At 40.2% G+C, this 25981-nt stretch overlaps 1 protein-coding gene across 2 annotated transcripts in view; it reads left to right on the top strand.

Moving 5' to 3' along the window:
• NEK4 (NIMA related kinase 4) overlaps positions 1-25981 on the top strand; it is a 48579-nt gene that overhangs the window by 20142 nt on the left and 2456 nt on the right. Inside the window, exons 13-15 of one of the 2 annotated variants that reach the window (XM_030306990.1) lie at positions 1144-1349; positions 1802-1935; positions 20046-20088. In XM_030306990.1, the coding sequence (XP_030162850.1) occupies positions 1144-1349; positions 1802-1935; positions 20046-20072 (367 nt within the window). In that variant the 3' untranslated portion in view covers positions 20073-20088. The remainder of the gene's footprint in view (positions 1-1143; positions 1350-1801; positions 1936-20045; positions 20089-25981) is intronic. The other variant, XM_030306989.2, reaches the window with a different exon arrangement.

Genomic DNA, 25981 nt, shown 5'->3' with positions numbered 1-25981 from the left:
GCTGTCATCGATAACATTATAAATGGGTTTTGGTACATGTTAGAGCTAAAAATAATCTCTTCTAATGAACACATCTGATTTCATTCAGAATTCTTCTAGAATGTCTTTCAAGATCTATGGGTTTATAATTTTCATTAGATCCATAAAAATTTTGGCTGTTACTTCTTCAAAATTTTTTTGGATCCCTTTTTGCCTTCTTGAGGATTTTAATTACCTATATATTAGATTGTTTAAAGTTGTCCCACAGCTCACTGATGGTGTTCATGTGTTTTAGACTTTTTTCTGTTTCATTTTTCATAGATTCTACTGCCATATCTTTGAGTTCACTAGTGTTTTCTTCTACAGCGTCAAGTTTGCTAATCTTATCTCATGTATTTAACATAGTGTACTTTTAATTTCTAGGAGTTCTATTTGGGTCTTTTTATATCTTCCATGCCTCTCCTTAAGATGTTAATGCTTTCCTCTACCTTGGACATACGGAATATATTTATAATAAACACTTAAGTGTCCTTATCAACTAATTCTATCACTTGTGTCACTTTTGGGTCTGTTTCTATTAACTGATTTTTTTTCTCTTAATAAAGGTGTGCTATTTTCCTGCTTCTTTGCATGTTTGATACTTTTGGCTGGATGTCAGACATTGTCAATTTTATCTCATTGGGAGCTGGTATTTTTGTATTGCTTGATATTCTTGAACTTTGTACATGGCTGTAATTAAGTTACTTGCAAATAGTTGGGCAGAATTTATACATAGAACCTGGAGCTTCTTTCTGGCTCTTTCCTTTCTAAAATTTCACTCTCTAGTGGCTATGATTGAACTTTGTCCTTTGTCTCTGCAGGCCAGAAAGACTGTGGGTTTTCTTTTGTACTTTAGCTGCCTATGGCCCTTAGGCTAAAAGGTGTTGACGCCCCTACAGAACCTGCATACAGGTTTTGTATATGCTCCATTGTCTTCACATACTTGAGTTTTAATTTTGTTGGGTTTATACTTATTATTTACAGAAGGGTCTGTCTGTAAGAGCTTACTTGCCTATTTAGAAGAACTTCCTGAAGGTTGTTTTGCATCTAATTTTTTGATGAAAAATTCTCATAAAGCCAATGAAATCACAAGGGGACTTATTTTCTCCCCCCACCTCCCCCCAGGAAAGGTCATACAAATGAAATGAGTGACTTGGTCCAACTGATGACTCAGACCCTAAAATTAGACCCTAAGGAGAGCTGTGAAGATCTCCTCGTTCCAGATCCAGTGTCAGAATTTAAACTTCATCGGAAGTATCGAGATACGCTGATACTTCATGGGAAAGTTGCAGAAGAAGCTGAGGAACTCCATTTTAAAGAGCTACCCTCTGGTGATCAGTTTATTCTTTTACAGCAAACTGGAAAGCATGTTTATTGGAGAAATGTGTCACACCAAGAAGCTAATGCTCCCAAAATGCTTTTGCTTTTTTTAATTATTTTCTTTCAATAACTCCATAAAAGGCATATCTTATTTTATGCAATAGTTGTGTTCCTGAAAAGTTGCATGCAAATTGTTTTTAAAAAATAAATATAAATAAAATGCATGTTTGGGTTTTTCATGTGGCTTTTCTTCAAATTAGATGGCTGTGGATTTAGGTGTAAGAGGTTGGTAACGAGACATCAAGTGTAAGTATACATTTTGTAGTCATTAAAAATACATGAAGTGCTTAAACCAAGCTCTTGTCAAAGTGAAAAAAATCTTAACATGACAAGATTTTTACAAAAACATGTTCTTGTTGCAGTGAAGTGTTTATTTTTCCCTATCTTTGTTATTTCTTTTTAGCTATCATGCCAGGTTCTGAAAAGATCAGAAGAATAGTTGAAGTCTTGAGAGCTGATGTAATCCAGGGCCTGGGGATTCAACTTTTGGAGCAGGTGTATGATCTTTTGGAAGAGGAGGATGAAGTGGAGAGAGAGGTGAGTGTCCCATCAGCCTAATGTGTCAACTGCTTGTGCGATGGAATTCTTTTTAACAGAGTTTTGAAATTATCCATTTCACGCATTTAAAGCATACAATTCAGTGGTTTTTAGTATGTTCACAGAATTGTACAGCCATTACCACAGCTGATGTTAGAACATTTAATACCTCCAAAAGAGAGCCTGTATCGTCACTTTCCATTGTCCCCAAGCCCTCCACCCCTAAGCAGCCACTGATATTTCTGTGTCTGTAGATTTGCCTGTTCTGGACATTTCATTTAAATGGAATAATACACAACATGTGGTCTTTTGTGATTGGCTTCTCTCAGCATAATGTTTTCAAGATTCATCCATGTTGTAGCATACATCAGATACTTCATTGTTTTATATGGTCAAATGCTATTTATTCCATTCTGTAGCTATCCCACATTTTGATTATCTGTTCATCAGCTGATGGACACTTAGGTTTCCACTTTTTGGCTATCATGAGTAATGCTGCTGTGAACATTTGTGTACAAGTTTTTGTGTGGACATAGGTTTTCATTTTTCTTGGGTATGCATCTAGGAGTGGAAATTGCTAAATCATATGGAAAGTCTGCGTTTAACGTTTTGAAGAACTGCCAGACTCTTTTCCAAAGCAGCTGCACCATTTTACGTTCCTACCAGCAATGTATGAGGGTTCTAATTTCTCCACATTCTTGTCAACTCTTGTTAGTGTCATCATTTTGATTACAGCCATCCTAGCGGGTAGGAATCCCTAGCTGGGATTTTTATTAGAATGATATAGGATCTTGCTCTAAATAAATTCTAGTTTTGGGGCATCTGGGTGGCTCAGTCAGTTAAGCATCTGAAACTTGATTTCGGCTCAGGTAATCTCGCGGTTTATGTGATTGAGCTCCACATCGGGCTCTGGTCTGCGCTAACAGCATGAAGCCTCCTTAGGTTCTCTACCCCCACTGTTTCTATACTGCCTTTTATCCTCTATGCATTTGTCTGTAGTTTTCTGTGTATATACACATCCATCACATCCATATATGTATCATAGGCTTTTTTTGTTTTGTTTTAAAGCCCAAATAGAATTATACTGTACACAGTTTTGTAACATGTAATTTTTACATAATGGTACAACTGAGCTTAGAAGCATAGTCAGCTTCTTGTGGTAACAATCACTTGATAGATCCTGTGCTTTTGAGGCCTTTGCTCTTTTCCTACTGTCGCAGGGCTATTTCCTGATTGAGATGACACTCACTTTGGGTCATGTAGGTTATTCTCCAGTGAGTCAACTGCATTACATCACACCTGCATAAGAAAACTTTCAGAGTAGGGGCGCCTGGGTGGCTTAGTTGGTTAAGCATCCGACTTTGGCTCAGGTCATGATCTCGCTGTCCATGAGTTCAAGCCCCGTGTTGGGCTCTGTGCTGACAGCTTGGAGCCTGGAGCCTGCTTTAGATTCTGTGTCTCCCTCTCTGCCCCTCCCCTACACATGCTCTGTCTTTCAGAAATAAATAAATGTTAAAAAAAATTAAAAAACAGAAAATTTTCAGAGTAGTAGAAGTGCCTGAACAAACATTCTTTTGACTAGCTTTATTTTTAAATATTTGTATTTCTAGTTGTTTGGTGATAATAATAGCAATGACAATAAAGCCTTAAATTCCTAGAAATACAGTTGCTTCTCCACCAATTTATTTATATTGTTTTTGATGCATTATCTTATTTTATCCAGACACTAGTCTGAACACACATGGTCCAAGAACACTCAAATAATAAACCAGATATAAACAGATGTTAAAGATTGGTCTTCATGGGGCGCCTGGGTGGCTCAGTCAGTTGGGCAGCCGACTTCGGCTCAGGTCATGATCTTGTGGTCCGTGAGTTCGAGCCCCGCGTTGGGCTCTGTGCTGACAGCTCAGAGCCTGGAGCCTGTTTCGGATTCTGTGTCTCTCTCTCTCTGACCCTCCCCTGTTCATGCTCTGTCTCTCTCTGTCTCAAAAATAAATAAACGTCAAAAAAAAATTTTTTTAAAGATTGGTCTTCAAACATTATAGCCAACTATGCCATGCTTACCTATGATCTCATTGACATAAAGCCACATCCACACCACAATCCCTATCAAAATAACACCAGCATTCTTCACAGAGCTAGAACAAACAATTCTAAAATTTGCATGGAACCAGGAAAGACTCTGAATAGCCAATGTAATGTTGAAAAGGAAAACCAAAGCTGGAGGCATCACAATTCCAGACTTCAAGCTGTATTGCAAAGCTGTAATCAAGACAGTATGGTACTGGCACAAAAACAGACACACAGGTCAATGGGAACAGAATAGAGAACCCAGAAATGGACCCACGATTGTATGGCCAACTAATCTTGGACAAAGCAGTAAAGAATATCCAGTGGAAAAAAGACAGTCTCTTTAGCAAATGGTGTTGGGAAAACTGGACAATGACTTAGCAGAAGAATGAACCTGGACCATGTTCTTACACCATACACAAAAATAAACTGAAAATGGATGAAAGACCTAAACGTAAGACAGGAAGCTATCAAAATCCTAGAGGAGAAAACAGGCAACAACTTCTTTGACCTTGGCTGTAGCAGCTTCTTACTTGACATGTCCCTGGAGGCAAGGGAAACACAAGCAAAAATGAACTATTGGGACTTTATCAAGATAAAAAGCTGCACAGCGAAGGAAACAATCGGCAAAACTAAAAGGCACCCACCAGAATGGGAGAAGATATTTGCAAATGACATATCAAATAAAGGGTTAGTATCCAAAATCTTAAACTCAACATCCAAGAACGAGATAATCCAGTGAAGAAATGAACAAAAGACACAAATAGACTTTTTTCCAAAGAAGACATCCAGATGGCTAACAGACACATGAAAAGATGCTCAATATCATTCATCATCAGGGAGATACAAATCAAAACCACAATGAGATACCACCTCACACTGGTCAGAGTGGCTAACATTAACAACTCAGACAACAAGATATTGGTGAAGATATTGGTGAGGATGTGGAGAAAGAGGAACCCTTTGGCACTGCTGGTGGGAATGCAGAGTGGTACAACCACTCTGGAAAACAGTATGGACGTTCCTCAAAAAATTAAAAATAGAACAACCCTAAACTCAGCAATTGCACTGCTAGGTATTTATCCAAAGGATACAAAATGCTGATTCAGAGGGGCACACGCACCCCAATATTTATAGCAGTGCTATCGACAATAGCCAAAGTATGGAAAGAGCCCAAATGTCCGCCGACTGATGAATGGATAAAGAAGATGTGGTATATACAATGGAATATTACTTGGTGATCAAAAAGAATGAAATCTTGCCATTTGCAACAATGTGGATGGAACTAAAGTGTATTATGCTAAACAAAGTAAGTCAGAGAAAGGAATATATCATTTCACTCATGTGGAATTTGAGAAACAAAACAGATGAACATAGGGGAAGGGAAGCATAAATAATATAAAAACAGAGAGGGAGGCATACCATAAAAGACTCAAATATAGAGAACAAAGTAAGGGTTGCTGGTGGGGTATTGTGGGGGATGGGCTAAATGGGTGATGGGCATTAAGAGGGCACTTGTTGGGATGAGCACTGGGTGTTATATGTGATGAATCACTAAATTCTATTCCTGAAATCATTATTACCCTATATGTTAACTAACTGGATTTAAATAAATTAAAAACAACACAACACATCCACACCTCAGTGGCTACCACTCTAGTCTATTCAGCAGAGCTTCCTTGACTGTGAGCTGTTGGAAGCTGTCAGTTTAGCACTCTTGACTTTTTTTCAAGTTCTGAATAGCAGTAGGGATCTCAGCAAAGACTGGTGGGAGGAACTAGCTCAACCTCAGCATAGTGCCAAAATGTGGCCAATCAGTGCTTCGAGTAAGTCACAGCAGCACTGGAGCCTTGTCTGCAGGGTTATGAACAAACTGGGCCATTGCTCTGGACAGCCACTGAATGTCACTTCTCCAGCAATTTAATACTAGATGACTTTGTTGTGTTGTTTTAATTTTTTATTTTAAAATAATTTTAGACTAACAGTTGCAAAAATAGTATAAAGAATTCCTGAATACTCATATATATTCCCTAATATTACTATTCTACCACTTTTGCTTCATTATTCTTTTTCTCCATATGTATAATTATTTTTCTGTCCATTTGTGAGAATGTTGTGGACATGATGTCCCTCCACCCCTGAATTCTTCATTTTATTTCCTAGGAACAAGAATATGTCCTTATATAACCACAGCACAGTGATCAGATTCAGAAAATTAACACTGATATAATACCATTATCTAATCTACAGACGTTATTTAAATGTCATGAGTTGTCACACTGATATCCTTTATAGCAAAAGAAAAAAAATTCTGTTCTAGGATTCAGTTGATTCAACTCAATTGTGATTAAATAAAGGATTACTTTTTTTAATAGCTTTATTAAGATATAATTCACATACCATGCAATTCACCCACTAAAGTATATACTTCAGGGGCACCTGGGTAGCTCAGTTGGTTAAGCGTCAGACTTTGGCTCAGGTTATGATCGCACAGTTCATGAGTTTGAGCCCCACACTGGGCTCTCTGCTGTCAGTGCAGAGCCTGCTTCAGATCCTCTGTCCCCCTCTCTCCCTGCCCCTTCCCTGCTTTCATTCTCTCTCTCCCTCTCTCTGTCAAAAATAAGTAAATGTTAAAAATTTTTTTCAATGTACACTTCAGTGGTTTTTAACATATTCACAAATACATATATCACTACAGTCAATTTTAAATATTTTCGTCTCCTTAAAAAGAAACCTTGTACTTTTAGCTATTGACCCTCTATCTTCTCTTCCTTCCAATCCTAAGGAACCCCTAAATGCGTTCTCTCTGTATAGATTTGCCTTTCTGGACATTTCATTTAATAGAATCATACAAAATATATAGTTTTTTGTGACTTTTTTCACTTAGCATAATGTCTTCAAGGTTCATGTGTACAGGAACATTTATCAGTACCTCATTCCAACTGAATAGTGTTCTGTTGTGTGGATATGCCACATTTTGTTTAATTTTTTTTATAAGTTGTTGGACATTTGGATTGTTTCCACCTTTTGCCTATTATGACTAAATCTGATATAAACATTGGTGTGCAGGCTTCAGTGTGGATTCAGTTTCCTTGGATGTATAATTAGGAGTGGAATTGCTGGGTCACATGGTAACTCTTCATTTAAATGTTTGAGGAACTTCCAGACTGTGTTTTTTGTTTGTTTTTAATGCTTATTTATTTTTGAGAGAGAGAGAGCATGAGCAGGGGAGGGGCGGAGAAAGACAGAGACACAGAATTCGAAGCAGGCTCCAGGCTCTAAGCTGTCAGCACAAAGCCTGATGCGGGGCTCGAACACATGGACCGTGAGATCATGACCTGAGCTGAAGTCCAACGCTTAACTGAGCCACCCACGCGCCCCAATTCCAGACTGCTTTCTAAAGCAACTGCATCATTTTATATTTCTACCACCAGTGTAAGAGGGTTCTGATTTCTCCCCATCTTAGTCAACACTTGTTATTATCTGACCTTTGGTTTATAGCCATCCTAGCAGGTGTGAAGTAGTATTTATTGTGGTTTGGTTTTGCATTTCCCAGATTGCAACTGATGTTGAGCATCTTTTCATATATTACTTTGCATTTGTATATTTTCTTTGGAGGTATGTCTACTTAGGTTCTTTGCCTATTTTTAAATTGAGTTATTTGTATTTTAATTAATGAGTTATAGGAATTCTCTATATATTCTAGATACAAGTCATATTATCAAATACATGATCTGTGTATATTTTTCCCATTCTGTGGGAATGGGAGAATGTCTTTTTACTTTCTTGATAGTGTTCTTTGAAGCACAAAAATTTTCATTTTTGATGAAGTCCAATTTATTTTTATTTCTTAATGTTTATTTTTGAGAGATGGAGAGAGACAGTACGTGAACAGGGAAGGGGCAGAGAGAGAGGGAGACACGGAATCTGAAACAGGCTCCGGTCTCTGAGCTGTCAGCACAGAGCCCAACGTGGGGCTCAAACTCACAAACCGCGAGATCATGACCTGAGCTGAAGCTGGATACTCAACCGACTGAGCCACCCAGGCACCCCTATTTTTCTTTTGCTACTTGTGTTTTTGGTGTCATCAAAGAATCCTTTGCCAAATCCAAGATCATGTAGGTTTACCTCTATGTTTTCTTCTAAAAGGTTTACAGTTTTAATCTGTGTATTTAGGTCTTTGATGTATTTTGAGTTAATTTTTGTATATTGTATGCAGTAAAGGTCCATCTTCATTCTTATGTATGTGGCTATCTTGTTGTCTGACCTCCATTTCTTGGAAAGACTGTTCTGCCCCCTGGTCAAAAAAGAAACAAGTTGACCATATACACTTGGGCTTATTTTTAGACTCTTAATTCTGCTCCTTTAATCTGTGTCTGCCCTTATGCCAGTACCATACAGTCTTGTTAACTGTTGATTTGTAGTAAGTTTTGAAATCAAGATAGATGAATCCTCCAACTTGGTTATTTTTCAAAATTGTTCTGGCTAAGTCAGAGTGGCCAAAATGAACAAATCAGGAGTCTATAGATGCTAGAGAGGATGTGGAGAAACGGGAACCCTCCTGCACTGTTGGTGGGAATGCAAACTGGTACAGCCACTCTGGAAAACAGTGTGGAGGTTCCTCAAAAAATTAAAAATAGACCTACCCCATGACCCAGAGATAGCACTGCTAGGAATTCACTCAAGGGATACAGGAGTACTGATGCATAGGGGCACTTGTACCCCAATGTTTATAGCAGCACTCTCAACAATAGCCAAATTATGGAAAGAGCCTAAATGTCCATCAACTGATGAATGGATAAAGAAATTGTGGTTTATATACAAAATGGCGTACTACGTGGCAATGAGAAAGAATGAAATATGGCCCTTTGTAGCAATGTGGATGGAACTAGAGAGTGTTATGCTAAGTGAAATAAGCCATACAGAGAAAGACAGACACCATATGTGTTCACTCTTATGTGGATCCTGAGAAACTTAACAGAAACCCATGGGGGAGGGGAAGGAAAAAAAAAAGAGGTTAGAGTGGGAGAGAGCCAAAGCATAAGAGACTCTTAGAAACTGAGAACAAACTGAGGGTTGTTGGGGGGTGGGAGGGAGGGGAGGTGGGTGATGGGTATTGAGGAGGGCACCTTTTGGGATGAGCACTGGGTGTTGTATGGAAACCAATTTGACAATAAATTTCATATATTGAAAAAAACAAAAAACAAAATTGTTCTGGCTATTCTGGGTCCCTTATAATTCTATGAATGTTAGAATTTGCTTGTCAATTTCTTCAAAGAAGCCAGCTGGGATTCTTATAGGGATTGCATTGAACCTGCAGATTAGTTTATATAGAGTATTACCATCTTAACAGAGTTAAGACTTCCAGTTCATAAACATGAGGTGATTTTATGTTTATTAAATTTTAGATCTAAATTTCTTTAAACAATGTTTTATAGTTTTCAGAGCATAAGTTTTATACCTCTCGTTAAATTTATTCCTGAGTATTTTATTCTTTTTGATCTTAATGGAATTTTCTTATATTTGGGATTGTTTACTGCAAATGCACAGAAATAAATTTGATTTTGGAAATCTTGACCTTGTGTCCTGCAACCTTGCTTAACTTGTTTATTGGGTTTAATACTTTTTTTTTTTTTTTTTTTTTTTTTGTGCACTCCTTGGAATCTTCTCTATATAATATCACATCATCTGTGAATAGAGTTAGTTTTACTTTATAGTCTGGATGTCTTTTACTTCTTTTTCTTGCCTCATTGCCCTGGCTAAAACCTCCAGTACTGTATTGAGTAGAAGTGGTACAAGTGGAGGTCCTTGACTTGTTTCTGATCTAGGAGGGAAAGCATCCAGTCTTTCACCATTAGTTGACTGTGTGTTTTTATAGATACCACTTATCAGCTTGAAGAAGGTTCTTTCTTTTCCTGGTTTGTTGAGTGTTTGTGTTTTTGTTTTTTTGTTTTTTTTTTTTTAATCATGAAAAGGTATTAGGTTTGTCAGATGCTTTTTATTTCAATGATCATATGGTTTTTGTTTTTAATTCTGTTGATAGGGTGTGTAACATTATTGATTTGGGGATGTTAAACCATCCTTGCATTCCTGAGATAAACCTCATTTGGTCATACTACTACTTCTATGTTACTGGAGTCATGTTTCTAGTATTTTGTTGAAGATTCTTTTGTCATATTCTTACCAGCTATTGGTCTTTAGTTTTCTGTGATGTCTTTGGTTGTGTTATCGGGGTAATAATGGCTTCATTGAATGAGTTGGGGAGTGTTCCCTCACCTTCTGTTTTTTGAAAGACTTAGTGAGTAATTGGTATTCTTAATTTTTTTGTTGTTTATTTGAGAGAGAGAGAGTTCATTAAAAAAAAATTTTTTTTAACGTTTATTTTTGAGAGAGACAGAGAGACAGAGTGTGAGCGGGAGAGGGGCAGAGAGAAGGGGAGACACAGAATCTGAAGCAGGCTCCAGTCTCGGAGCTGTCAACACAGAGCCTGGTGCGGGGCTTGAACTCAGAAACTATGAGATCATGACCTGAGCTGAAGTCGGACACTCAATGGAGCCACCCAGGAGCCCCTAGAGAGTTCATTTTTTTAAGATTCTGCATATAAGTGAGATCATACAGTTTTTGTATTTCTCTGTTTGACTTATTTCACTTAGAATAATGCCTTCAAGTTTCATTGATGTTGTTGCAAATGGCACTGTTTTTTTCTCCCTCACTTTTAAAGGACATTTTTGCCAGATAAAAGATTCTTGGTTGACAGTTGGGTTTTTGTGTTGTGTTGTTGTTTCACTTTGAAAATACTGCACTACTGTCTTCCGCCCTCCAAAGCTTCTGATGAGAAATCTGATATCATATTGGAGATCCCTTGTATGTGATAAGTTGCTCCTTTATTGCTGCTTTCAAGATTCTCCCTTTCTCTTCAGCTTTCAACAGTTTGATTATAATGTGTCTGGGTAAGAACTGTTTGTTTCATCCTAGAGTTCATTGAACTTTCGGATGTTTATATTCATGTCTTTGTTAAAACTTCATACATCTTGGCTATTATTTCTTCAAATCTCTCTTTGTCTTTCTTCCCCTTCTGGGACTCCCACTATACATATATATCTGTCTCTTCAAATCCCCTGAAAGTTGCATCAGCTGGAGGGGGAGAGGTTTGTAACTGTCACTGAGGGCTGCAACAATGGTTGCCTGCTTCTGTGTTTGCAACTCTGTGAGCAGAAGAAGCAATCATCTGTCAGTACACAGACCTCCAGGACTTGGAGGACAAGTTCTTATTGCCTACCCTGGCTCCACAAGCTGTGTGCAGACTGCTCCAGGAACATCTGCCAACCCAGCTGCCTGCTACCAGGATTGGGGGTGCTAGGAACTGAAATTGACTGAAATTAACCACAATTTACCAGCCTTCCCCTGGAAGTTACAAGTCTTTAATAGACTGCAGAGGTCCAATATAGTTACATCAGGCATTTTGTCAGGGAAGTTTTTGTCCATTTGAGGAGAAGTAGTCCTGGTGCTTTCTCCTCTGCCTGCTTTCATACATATTGTGTAATTACTTTTTAAAAAATTTTTAGTTTTTTTTTTTATTTTTGAGAGAAACACAGAGTGTGAGTGCAGGAGGGGCAGAGAGAGAGGGAGACACAGAATCCAAAGCACGTTTCAGGCTCTGAGTTGTCAGCATAGAGCCTGATGCTGGGCTGGAACTCCCAAACTGCAAGATCATGACCTGAGCCAAAGTCTGACGCTTAACCAACTGAGCCAACCAGGCACCCTGTATTGTATAATTATTTTAAAATCAGTTCCGAGAAGAAAGGAAAAACAATATGCATATATATTAGGTTTTATTTTCATAATTACTCTGAGATGTCATCTGAAATTGGCCCCTGGTAGGAGGAGGGCAGAGAGAGGGGGAAGGAAGAGGCAAACACTCCACATTGGTAGGTGGCAGTTTTATTTTTTTTATTTTTTTTAAATTTTTTTTTTTCAACGTTTATTTATTTTTGGGACAGAGAGAGACAGAGCATGAACGGGGGAGGGGCAGAGAGAGAGGGAGACACAGAATCGGAAACAGGCTCCAGGCTCCGAGCCATCAGCCCAGAGCCCGACGCGGGGCTCGAACTCACGGACCGCAAGATCGTGACCTGGCTGAAGTCGGACGCTTAACCGACTGCGCCACCCAGGCGCCCCTGTAGGTGGCAGTTTTAAAAAGGAAGGGAACTTACATATGAGGCTTGTCTTGGGCAGCCACAGGATGAGTAGATCTCCACACCTACCTGCCAAATCTCAGAAGTTCACATATGTATATATATATATATATATATATATATATATATATATATATATGTTATATTAACTGAGTTCAATCACATATACTGTCCAGATGGTCTCAACACCACATCACTATCTCAAGGCTATGCCCTTGGGCAGCCTTTGGGAGTAGGGAAGGCAAATGGAATGTACATTCCAAGGACAGGAGAGGATGGGAACCTCTAGTTGCCAGGATTAGGTTCACAAGTGAACCAGAGGTCACATCCTCTCCATAACCTCCCCTCAAAGTAGTGCTTTTATGTTTCCATGTAAATTAAAATTGTTGTCTAGGGTCTTTTTGATTTCAGCTTGATAAACTACCTTTAGTAGTAGTTCTTTCTTTTTTTTTTTTTTTAAGTTTTTTAATGTTTATTCATTTTTGAGAGACAGAGACAGAGCAAGAGGGGGCGGGGCAGAGAGAGAGGGAGACACAGAATCCGAAGCAGGCTCCAGGCTCCGAGCTGTCAGCCAGAGCCTGAAGCAGGGCTTGAACCCATGAACCATGAGATCATGACTGAGCTGAAGTTGGATGCCTAACCAAGTGAGCCACCCAGGCAACCCTGCCTTTAGTAGTTCTTGTAAAGTGGTCTGCTGGCCACAAATTCTTCACCAGGGAATGCCTTTACTTCACCTTTTATTTTTGAAAGACAGCTTTACTGGCTATGGGATTCTTCTTGCTTGACAATTTTTTTTCTTTGAACACTTTGAATATAGTATTCCACTGCCCCTTGGTCTCTGTTGTTTATGTTAGCTGTTAATGTTATTTCAGTTCCTTTATAAGTGATACAGTTTTCCTCTTGCCACTTTCATGATTGTTTCCTTGTCTTTGGCTTTTAGCACTTTTGCTTTAATGTGTCTGTGTGTAGATCTCTTTGAGTTGATCCTGCTTGGAGTTCATGGAGATTCCTGGATGTGTAGATCAGTGTTTTTCAATACATTTGGAAGTTTTCAGCCATTATTTCCTTTTTTTTTAGACATATTTTATTATTTATTTGTTTGTTTGTTTAAATTTATATCCAAGTTAGCATATAGTGCAACCATGATTTCAGGAGTAGATTCCTTAATGCCCCTTACCCATTTAGCCCATCCCCCCTCCCACAACCGCTCCAGCAACCCTCTGTTCTCTATATTTAAGAGTCTCTTATGTTTTGTCCCCCTCCCTGTTTTTATATTATTTTTGCTTCTCTTCCCTTGTTTTCATCTGTTCGTACCTTAAATTCCTCATATGAGTGAAGTTATATGATACTTGTCTTTCTCTGACTGACTAATTTCACTTAGCATAATACCCTCTGGTTCCATCCACGTAGTTGCAAATGGCAAGATTTCATTCTTTTTTTATTTTTTTATATATGTATTTTTAATTTACATCCAAATTAGTTAGCATATAGTGCAACAATGATTTCAGGAGTAGATTCCTTAGTGCCCCTTACCCATTTAGCCCATCCCCCCTCCCACACACCCTCCAGTAACCCTCTGTTTGTTCTCCATATTTGTGAGTCTCTTATGCTTTGTCCCCCTCCCTGTTTTTATATTAGTTTTGTTTCCCTTCCCTTATGTTCATCTGTTTTGTCTCTTAAAGTCCTCATATGAGTGACGTCATATGACTTTTGTCTTTCTCTAATTTCACTTAGCATAATACCTTCCAGTTCCATCCATGTAGTTGCAAATGGCAAGATTTCATTCTTTTTGATTGCTGAGTAATACTCCATTGTGTATGTATATACCACATCTTCTTTATCCATTCATCCATTGATGGACATTTGGGCTCTTTTCATACTTTGGCTATTGTTGATAGTGCCGCTATAAACATTGGTTGCATGTGTCCCCCTGGATGAATACGTAGTAATGCAATTGCTGGGTCATAGGGTAGTTCTAGTTTTAATTTTTTGAGGAACCTCCATACTGTTTTCCAGAGTGGCTGCGCCAGTTTACATTCCCACCAGCAGTGCAAAAGAGATCCTCTTTCTCTGCATCCTCGCCAACATCTGTTGTTGCCTGAGTTGTTAATATTAACCATTCTGACAGGTGTGAGGTGGTATCTCATTGTGATTTTGATTTGTATTTCCCTGATGATGAGTGATGTTGAGCATTTTTTCATGTGTCAGTTGGCCATCTGGATGTCTTCTTTGGAGAAGTGTCTATTCATGTCTTTTGCCCATTTCTTCACTGGATTATTTGTTATTTGGGTGTTGAGTTTGATAAGTTCTTTATAGATTTTGGATACTAACCCTTTATCTGATACGTCCTTTGCAAATATCTTCTCCCATTCCGTCAGTTGCCTTTTAATTTTGCCGATTGTTTCCTTCACTGTGCAGAAGCTTTTTATCTTGATGAGGTCCCAATAGGTCATTTTTGCTTTTGTTTCACTTGCCTCCAGAGACGTGTTGAGTAAGAAGTTGCTGTAGTTGAGGTCAAGGAGGTTTTTGCCTGCTTTCTCCTTGAGGATTTTGATGTCTTCCTGTCTTACATTTAGGTCTTTCATCCATTTGGAGTTTATTTTTCTCGTGGTGTAAAAAAGTGGTCCAAGTTCATTTTTCTGCATGTCGCTGTCCAGTTTTCCCAGCACCATTTGCTGAAGAGACTGTCTTTATTCCATTGGATATTCTTTCCTGCTTTGTCAAAGATTTAGTTGGCCATATGTTTGTGGGTCCATTTCTGGGTTCTCTTGTAGCAGGATTCTCACGCAGAGAGTCATGACACTGAGGCTTTTCTTTCCAGGAAGCAACTTTATTCCTGTTGGTACTGCTCAGTTGGGTTCGTACCCAAAGAACTGAGCCCTGAATGCCACCTGGCATACTTTTTTATATATTTTTTACTTCTTTGCCTCCCATATATGGTAACACACAAACATGTAGTCTGATTAAGTGGTCTCATGTTACAAGGTCATGAGGGATGTTGTCATATAGGCCGTATAGCCAGGTTGCCTTGAGATTTTTTTTCTTAGGGAGGGGACCCTACCGCCTTCCCCACTTTGATGCTCGGACCCCTCTATTTTGGGTCAAAGAACATCATCTTGATTTAGAGGTTTATATTTTTATAACATCATTATATGAGTGGCCATCCTTTTTTTTTTTTTTTTTTTTTAAATTATGGCCTCAGTGAGACTGGAGGCAGACCAGGGGACCCAAGCAAGGTAGGAGGATTAAGCAACCTCCCAGAACTAGGAGGATAATTTTTATGAGACTTTTGAATCCCCTGAAAGTTGAAAACCATCCTCCAAATAACTCCCCGGGGTTTTAACTGTTAAGGTCTGGACAGGGACATGAGCAGTCCTTTTTATTTGACTTGTGATCTCTTCTATGACTTTTTTTCTCATTATCTATCTGTAGGCAGCAGTTGTTTAGGTTAAACTTTTTACAAACTTTCCCCTCAGAAATAAGTAGGTAATCTAAGGCCAAGTGATTTTGATAGACAGCATGGCACATTTTGGTTTGTTCCTTGGCTAGTAGGTTAAGAGCTCTGGCAGTTTTATTGGTTATAATTTTTATAACTGCTTATAGTCTCATTATGTGGTTTATTTGCATGTAAATGGGAGTGCGGTAGCCCTAAGACCCGTCTTCTGGCCAGGTGGCAGGGCTATAATAATGGATTATACACTTGGGAGGCCATTTATCATCCTTTTAATTGCCAGTCTGTAAGGCACGCTTCTTCCTTTGAGTCTCCTGTCCCTATACATTTGAACTCTCAAATGTTTCTCTCTGTCAAGTGGAAACAGGAAGAAAGATGGATGAATAGTTTTCAGCACATATGACTCTGACCAGACTGAGGGAAGTACTATATAGGCTGTCTTTCCACATATCTAGCATAGTCCACCTGGGGCCTGCCATTTGATGGCTGCGTTGATATTGTCTCAGACCTGTCAGAGGTGAGAGAAGTTAAACAAGGGGTGGGGATCTGATCTGGCTCAAGGTGGTCTGGGGTCCCCCACCATTGGGTTTCTGGGCAGTTGAGTTATAAAATCTTTGGCCTAGGCATGTTAAGTTTTTAACAGAGACAATGATGAACTTTTTCCCCACTAGGCAAGATAGTTTTTCCCAGTAATTGAGCTTTTGAGAGCCAAACCCTGGTAGTAGGACTGGGGTATGTTGTTTTACTATAAAGTTTGTGGGAATCTAATTTTTTAGTCTCTTATGGCCATTGTTTCCCCATGTTGGTACCAATGAAGTATCCTATCCACAAAAGGAAGGTGAGTATTAACAGAAACCTCTCACATTTCCAGCTGGCTGGGGTGGCCTTGGACAATCCTATGGCAAAGAGTAGAGCAAGAATCACAATAATAGTGAGAAACAAGGCATGACAGTGCATCACAGTACGGAAACATAGAAAATAAGGACAGTCTTTTGTTTCATCGGACCATCGATTCCTCAAGCTTCTGCCGTGCCTACATTAGTCAGCTTTTGGAGTGACTAAAGCCTCTGGAATTGCGGATTGCTTTTTTCATATGGTCAGCTTGCATAGCATTGGTGGATTAGGAATGCACTCCCAGTTTTGAGATGCTGGCTTCATTCTGCTTGTGGTGAATCCAAGGACCCACTTCAGCTACCTTTACTGCAGTAGGGGTGGACAAAACGACAGTGAACGAGCCCCTGCAGAGGGGTTTTAGGGGCTGGACATTCCACTCCTTTATCTATATTGCATCTCCTGGTTTAAAGGGGTGAGCATCTGTGGTCAGATTCACAGGGAATCGTTCCCTGACCCAGTGGTGTAAGGTGGTTAGGGTAAAGCCAAGGGCCTGCATCTGTTGTCTTAGAGTTAGATTGCCTATCTCATTTAGATCCCCCCTTATGCCCTTGATAATGGGGGGAAGGCACCCAAAAAGGATTTTATAAAGGGAGAACCCCATCTACTTCTTTAGCCTCCCACTTGCAGCTGTAGTCTGCTTTCTGAAGTTTCCCTATCTCTCCCTGCCTAATGTTAACCCTTTCCCTATTTATTTCTCCCCCAGAATAGGGCCTGTACCTGCTGTTAGGAAACAGGGACGATGACCGTTCTAGCTTTTTTAAGCTGATAAGAGACAGTGTGGGGGTACAGCAGTTAGAGTCTACCCCAGGGTCGGTCAAGTAGCCCACAGTATGGTTCTATAGGAAGGCTGGCAGGCATGAGGTGGCATAATTATTAGCAGACACAAAGAGAAGAACGCAAAGTAAAGATTATACTGACCAACAAGGTGGCATCTTAAGATAATGTCTACAGTTTCCAAACCTGTCAAACAACCTAGGAGAGACTCTGACTTTGTAAACAACATATGTCAGGGAATCTCTCATGACCCAGGTGATGGAAGAGCAGGAGTAATAAGTAATCAATGGTGGCTCTATTTCCAAGAGTTTGGCCCTAATTTAATTAAAAAAATTTTTTTAAATCATCTACTACTTGTGAGGTGTTATTTAGAGTTTTGCTGAGTATAAGCAGACGGTCTGATTTATTTTGAGGTATAAAACTTTTTTTTTATTTTTATTTTTATTTTTATTTTTTTTTTATTAAAAAAATTTTTTTTTTCAATGTTTATTTATTTTTGGGACAGAGAGAGACAGAGCATGAATGGGGGAGGGGCAGAGAGAAAGGGAGACACAGAATCGGAAACAGGCTCCAGGCTCTGAGCCATCAGCCCAGAGCCTGACGCGGGGCTCGAACCCACGGAGCGCGAGATCGTGACCTGGCTGAAGTCGGACGCTTAACCGACTGCGCCACCCAGGCGCCCCTAAAACTTTTTTTTTTAATGTATATTTATTTCTGAGACAGAGAGAGACAGAGCATGAGTGGGGGAGGGGCAGAGGGAGGGAGACACAGAATCTGAAGCAGGCTCCAGGCTCTGAGCTGTCAGCACAGAGCCTGACGTGGGGTTCGAACTCACAGACTGTGAGATCACAACCTGAGCCGAAGCCAGACACTCAACAGAGTGAGCCACCCAGGCGCCCTGAGGTATAAAACTTTTTTAAGAGCCAGGAGTTCTACTAGAGAAAGAGTCAAAGCAGCCATTTACCATTATTAATTTGCAAAATTTTAGGTAAGCCAAAAGTGGGTATTATTTTATAAAGCAAATGTTTTATTGCTTTTTGTGCCTTTTTTGTCTTGCAGAAGAAGGCCTTTACTCAATTAGTGAAAGTATCAATCCATACCCACAGATGTTGGAATTCCTTTGACTTTGGCATATGAGTGAAACCTAATTGTTAGTCTTTCCTGGATAGCCTCCAGTTCCTTGATTGCCTGGGAGAGCAAGTTTGTGGTTGAAAGGATTGTTTTTAAGACATACTTCACAGGCTGATACTACTTTCAGAACTCTCTTTGACAAATTTTTTTCCCAGTAAACATCCTTTGGGTCATTTGATAAGTTTTGCCCCTCCCTAAATGAAAGGCCTGATCCTGTGTTTTAATGATCTTTTATTTCTGTGAGCTTGGTAATAGTAATTGCTTTGCTCTGTTGTACCCAAGGGCTGGAGACGGTATCTAGGAGTCAGACCCCAGTTTATTTATTTATTTTTTTGGGAGTCTCCTTTAATAATTGATATAGTAGGCAAACTATTTTTCTGAACCCTGGTATCTACAGTCTACCATATCCAGTAATTTCCAACAACTCACATAATTGTTTACCCGTCCTGGAGTTGGTAGCACCATAGTCTCTATTTTAGTTATAATGTCCCTTTCTAGCAAGGGAGTAAGACTCTCTGGCATTATCAGGAAAGAATGAGAAAAAAAATTAGGTTTCCCCACATACATCCCAGGGGCTGAGAGAAAAATTTAGTTAGCAGTTTTCCGGAGATACCTCTAATCGTCATGCTGCGTTTGGATAGTTGGCCTGGAGTGGAAAGGAGGTCAGAAAAGGTAGCTCTGGTGTTAAGAAGGAAATCAACCAGTTTTCTTTCTGTATTTACCTGAGTTACCCGAGGCTCTGGGTTTCTGATAGACAGTTTGTTTAGGGGAGCCACCATGAAGAGCCCCAGACTCCAGTTAGTCCCTTCCAGGGACATTGGTTATCTGAGCCCTCACAGATAGAGGTCCCCGAGGGCCTACAGATCTCCAGTGATTGTCTCCACAGAAGGGGCATGGCTTATGGGGTTTTCATTTTGGTTGTCCCCTCTAAGGACATTCTCATCATTTTAGTGCTCTGAATGGCCATATAAATGGCACTTGGTGCCAGGACCTCAGGAAGTCTGGTCTGACGTAGTACGGAAGGCCACAACTAAGGCCTCAGATTTTTTTTTTTTAAGCCTCCTTTTCTGTTTTTTTTTTTTTGTTTTGTGTTTTGTTTTTTGTTTTGTTTTGTTTTGTTAATTTTGGTTGTAATATACTCAACTGGCAACTTGTAAGAGTTCCTCCAGGGTCCCTTCAAGGCCAACAGCCAATTTTTGCATTTTCTCTGAATATCTAGGGCTGATTGAGTGACAAATTTGTCCTTTCAAACCATCTCAGCCTTAGGGGTGTCAGGGGAGATAGCCATATATTTAGTGAGAGCCTACCTCAACCTCTCCAGGAATGCCATCGGGCTCTCATTTTGTGTTTGTAAAATAGTGGCTAATTTAGCATAATTTAAGGGCTAAATCTTAGATTTCCTTAGTTTTTTTTCAAAAAATCTGTCACTAAGAGTCTGATTTAACAAAAGCATTACATCTTTCCAGTTCAACTCAGAAACATACATAATGTTCTGAAAAGCCCTTATATACTTATCTGATCAGAAAATTTACCTAGATCTCCTTTTATCTGTCTTAAATCTTGTAATATAAAGGTTTTTTCTTCTGGCATTCTAGCTTCTTGTAAGGCAAACATGCCTGTGAGGAGGGCCTGGATAAGGTGAGTAGCAGCGAGCAGAATTGTGTGTGTGTGTGTGTATATGTATATATATATACACATATATATATATATATATATATATATATATATATATATATATATATATATATATTTATTTATTTATTTATTTATTTATTTATTTAATAGATTGAGGACCCAAGGAGAAGGAGGTTGAGGTGAAAGAACTCCCTTCCTCCTTCTCTAGGTCTGTTTTAGATACAGGTAAGGGGCCCTTAATTACTTCCCCCCCACTGATTGCTGGACTTCAGAAAGGGTTGCCATTAAATTAGGATCCACCTTACATTGCTTACACATATCTCGATTTTTTTTCTTAAGGCCCAAAAACAATGAACATAGGGGAATTCTCCCCATTTCCCTTCACATTTGCAAAACAAGTCCAATTGTAGGATAGTATTGTCATTGATATTTCCCTTTGGGGGCCAGGTTCCCTCTTCCAATTTGTATTGGGGCCAAACCTTTGTGCAAAAGAAAATGAATCATAATGCATTCCAAAGAAGTAATGGCCTTGGTTGGGGAATTAACCATCTATAGGAAAAAGGAAGAAAGTTGTCCCTTATCTCAATTTCCTATAGCTGGCCAGGAGAAACCTCATCTCCTGTCCCTGCATTTTGGCTGGCTCTGCCGCTGGCAGTCAAAAGCCCTGCCAGTCTCACGAGGTGCTAATAGTCATTCTTACCCAGGCTTGACCCCACCTCCAAGAGCTGACCTGGTCTTTCCTGTTTTTTTCTTACCCCTCCATTTTCTGCCTGCAGGACCTTGGGGTATGGACTGTGACCAAGCAAGACTTTCCTGGTTGTTGTAGGATGCACTCATTTTATTTTGGCCCAACAGTAACTTCCATATTGATCATTGGCCATTGAGGGAGGGGGTCAAAGGGCCAAAGTCAAGGTCTATTCCCCTTTTTCAACAATGCTCACATAAATATGTTTCAGCCATGTGGATATCCATTTTTGGCATACAGTGGGCTAAGTGTAGTAAAATGGCTCCCACGTACCTTAGTAAAAGCCCTTCGTCACCCATCCCTCATACGGCAGAGGCATCCAGTCCTCTGCTGAACAGGAACAACAGAAATGTGGAGGATTTGGAGGCTGGCACCAAGGGTATTGCTATTATTTTCTCGGCCTTTGGGTCAAAAGAGGAGGAGTTTAATCTTAACCCAATGTACTTTTTTTTTTTTTTTTTTTTTTTTTTTTTAAATTTTTTTTTTCAACGTTTATTTATTTTTGGGACAGAGAGAGACAGAGCATGAATGGGGGAGGGGCAGAGAGAGAGGGAGACACAGAATCGGAAACAGGCTCCAGGCTCTGAGCCATCAGCCCAGAGCCCGACGCGGGGCTCGAACTCACGGACCGCGAGATCGTGACCTGGCTGAAGTCGGACGCTTAACCGACTGCGCCACCCAGGCGCCCCCCAATGTACTTTTAAAATCCATTTATTTTAACCTTAGTCCATCCTGACCACACATAAAATTTCTTTTTAAAGATTTTCCTTCATGAAAATTTCTGCAACTTTTCTTTTTTTTTTTTTTTTAATTTTTTTTTTTCAACGTTTATTTATTTTTGGGACAGAGAGAGACAGAGCATGAACGGGGGAGGGGCAGAGAGAGAGGGAGACACAGAATCGGAAACAGGCTCCAGGCTCTGAGCCATCAGCCCAGAGCCTGACGCGGGGCTCGAACTCACGGACCGCGAGATCGTGACCTGGCTGAAGTCGGACGCTTAACCGACTGCGCCACCCAGGCGCCCCTGCAACTTTTCTTTACATTTAGATTTTGTCCAAGCCATTTTCCTCCAAATAACCAGTCCCATTTAGAACAAAATTACTTTCTTTTACCTTCAACAAAAATATATTTCCATTTCTTATATCTTTCTTTCATATCTCCTACTTTTCTACATACAGAGTTGCTTGTCTTATTTTTATTAGTTTTAACTACATTTAGTAGAATTTTACCTCTTAGAAACCTTAGTCTCCAGTGAAAACTAAGTAGTAACCAATTGTGAACTTTATGTTATATCTGAATGTTTTTAGATGGCAAAATTATGAATCCATTAAGGATAAAGCATGTTTTCCCATAGATCCAAATGTCTGGAGTTTCTCTGCAACAAGTCAGAAGCACAAACCTACATCTAGTAATTAGTGCTTTAGCCTCTTATCTCTTTAGATATCCAATGAATTCAATCTCAATTTATCATGCAAGCCAAACTTTAACGTTTTAGGTTACCAAAGACTTTGAAAGCTATCTTAACAATTACCCGTGAAAGCTTTGAGACAGACAAAATTAACCATCATTTTAAGTCACCTTTTTGCTGACAAATTGCAACAGAGATAAAAGAGCTTATTTGACCTTTAGAAAACAGTTTTAAATGTTTAATGCTGATAACTCTAAAGACATGTCTATTTTAAACCAAAAAACTTAAATCCATTTAAATACCAAATGTGTTCCATCTGTGTCCATTTAAAAGTTAATCAATTTGTTCCCCCTTGTCTATTTGTATCTGGGGCACCAGTGGGGAAATCTGAAGTTTGTGGTCTTCACTCCACAACCTCTAGGGTGGGAGGAGGAGCTGATGGTGCCTGAGGCATTGAGGAGCCAGTTATGCCGGCCACCCCTAAAGTGGTACAGAAAAGAAGGCGGGGGAGGGAAGGCAGAAGAGGAGAGGTGCCAGCAAAAGGCAGAGAAAGAGAATTCCCAGTTTTAACTCTTGTCAACTCAGACAGAGGAGCAGACTCCAGGTTTGTTTTGTTTTGTTTTGTTTTGTTTTGTTTTCCACCAGTGGAATTGGTGTCAAGTCCGTGTCAGTCTGGAGAAGACAGGGAATTTCCCTGAAACAAAAGGAGTTTCGGCAGCTGCTTGGGAATATTCCTTAAAGTCCCTGTTCTGAGGTAGAATAACCAGAGACGGTTGGCTCTAATTATCATAGTCATTAACCCAGGAAATGAATGAGAGACAAGTCCCCACACACAGTCACACGGCGACTCCACAATCTGCTACCCAGTGCCTTAGAGTTGCAGCTTCATTCCTCACCCCTTGTGGAACTACTAGGGCAACTCTGGGAGGTGATCAGGCTCCCCTTCTGCCTCTTGGGGGCAGGTGTGCCAAAACGAACCCAGGTTCTTACCAGTCTGCCGGGTGGCACTCCCTGAGCTGGTGTCTGGGCCTCACAAGTTCCATTGGGGCACACGGGGTCCTCGCCCCGGCATGCTGGGAGGGCTAGTCTCCTGCAGATCAAGCGGTCTGCTGGCACCAGGCAAGGCTGCCTCTCCCGGCATTCCGAGGTTCATATCCCTGGTGGCAAAGGAGGAGGAAATGAACTGTCTCTGAATCCTGGACAAGCCCCCAAGTAATGTAGCAGGATTCTCGCACAGAGTCGTGACACCAAGGCTTTTCTTTCCAGGAAGCAACTTTATTCCTGCCAGCACCACTCAGTTGGGTTCCCAAAGAACTGAGCCCCGAATGCCACATGCTGTGGGTTTTTATATATTTTTTGCTTCCTTGTCTCCCATATATGGTAACACACAAACATGTAGTCTGATTAAGTGGTCTCATGTTACAAGATTGTGAGGGATGTTGTCACATACGCATATAGCCAGGTTACCTTGAGGTTTTTTTCTTTCCTGAGGGAAGGGACCCTACCACACTCTATTCTGTCCCATTGATCTGAGTGTCTGTTTTTGTGCCAGTACCATACTGTGTTTTGATGATTACAGCTTTGTAATACAGCTTGAAGTCCGGGATTGTCATGCCTGCAGCTTTGGTTTTCTTTTTCAAGATTTGGCTTTGGCTATTTGGGGTCTTTTCTGGTTCCATACAAGTTTTAGGATTGTTTGTTCTAGCTCTGTGAAGATTGCTGGTGTTATTTTGATAGGGATTGCTCAGCCATTATTTCTTTAAGTAATTTTTCTGCTCCTTTCTTGCTCTTCTCCTTTTTTTTTTTTTTTTAATGTTTTTATTTATTTTTGAAGGAGAGAGTGACCAAGCGTGAGCAGGGGAGGAGCAGAGAGAGAGGGAGACATAGAATTTGAAGCAGGCTCCAGGCTCCAAGCTGTCAGCCCAGAGCCCGATGCGGGGCTTGAACTCCCGAACTGGGAGATCATGACCTGAGCCGAAGTTGGATGCTTAGCCGACTGAGCCACCCCGGCACCCCTCACTCTTCTCCTTCTGATGGTCCCATTATACATGTGTTGGTGTGTTGAGTGAAGTCCCACTTTTCTCTGAAGTGATATTCACTTCATTTTCTTTTCTCCCTGTTCTTTGATTATATAATCAAATAATTATATATTGATCTATCAATCTATAATGTGAATTATATATTGATCTATCAATCTATAATGTGAATTATATATCGATACTATATATTGATTATCAATTATATATTGATCTATCTCCAGCCTGCTTACTTTTCTTTCTGCCAGTTCAAATAAACTGTTGAGCCCCTCTTGAGTTTTTCATTTGTCATTATACTTTTCCATTCCAGAATTTCCACTTAGCTCTTCTTACAACTACTTTAATCATAGTTTTCTTTAGTTCTGTGAACATGTTTCTGATGATATCTTTGCTTGTTAACTCTAATATCTGGTTACTCTCCCAGGTAGTGCTTCTCTTGCCTTCTTTTTTCCCCCAGTGTATGTGTCTTAGAACTGTCTATTGAAAACTGGACATTTCAGAAGGTATATTGTACAAGTCTGGGCACTGGCCTCCCCAGGGAGGAGAGTTGCTATTATTATTTGCTTCTTTAGTGATTGGCTGAATTTTTTAGTAAAGTCTATTTTATCCCTTCTTCATGTCTCCACAATGTAAATCTGATGTTGCCTCTCAGCTGGCAAGGCCTTGGTTGTATCCACAGCCACCTTGGGACGATGGTGGGTTTTGCAGAACTCTTTTGATTCTCCCTTGTCCTTCCCTTAGGTGTTAAGGTTTTTTAGTTGCTAATTGATGGCTCTCCTGTTTCCAACAATGTCCTGGGGCACACATTGCTCCACAAACTGATCCAGTAAAATTTGGGATTCTTTGAAGGGATAGTTCCCAGGGTCAGTGTTTGAAATTTGTTTTGACCCCAGGGTGGGGGGCGGGGTGGGGGTGGGGGAGGGTTCCTCCCAGCTTCATAGTTGTCTCCATCAAAGTAGGCTGCCCACAGTTTAGCCTATACACCCAGTGACTCTACCAGTCTCCTCCTAGTTGCCATTCACCACTACTTCCAGTTTTTGAGAGCACTTGTAGACTTGAGTTTTTCCACTCTGTTCTAAATGAGGTCAGTCCATTAAGGAAAAGTTTTGGTGCTGTTTTAGGTCTTGCTTCTCACCCCAGGAAAAATCTCTGAACACAGCTGGGAGCAAAGACAATAGCATACTTGTCTATGAGTGATACCCCTACTTTAGAAGCTCAGTGGTGGGGAGGGCTGGTCTTCTTGGCATGCTTCACCTGAGCATGGGATTTTCACTTTATGGTCTGGGGCAAAGGTGATTGGGGCCCCAGTATTTTCATTGGCCTTGCTCCCAAGGTACAGCCTCCATCCTACAAGTCTAACCTGGTATAAAAAGGAAATTCCCACATCTTGGCTGCACTCTCTCAAAATGTATCCTTAACCACAGATGTGGGGGGGCAGGATGAGATATGATGTCCTGCCCCTCCCAAGAAGATTGCCTTTGGACTAGGAGCTGATGGAAAGGGAACCCTGTGTTGTTGGCTACAGTTTGGTGTAGAGTTTTTGTCTCACTCAGCTGGGACTGGGGAGGGAGGCCTTTGATCTTAGCTTAGATACCACCCGCTCTCACTGTTCTTAATGGGTTTTAGTAGATTTTCTCGAGAAAAAAAAAAAAGTGTCTTTATTTGCTGTATGCCCTCAGGACCGCTTCCAGAGACTTTAAATGGTTA

The sequence above is a fragment of the Lynx canadensis genome, chromosome A2 (assembly GCF_007474595.2).
Source record: "Lynx canadensis isolate LIC74 chromosome A2, mLynCan4.pri.v2, whole genome shotgun sequence".
Classification (NCBI taxonomy): Eukaryota; Metazoa; Chordata; class Mammalia; order Carnivora; family Felidae; genus Lynx; species Lynx canadensis.
This window is presented reverse-complemented; position numbering and strand designations above follow the sequence as displayed.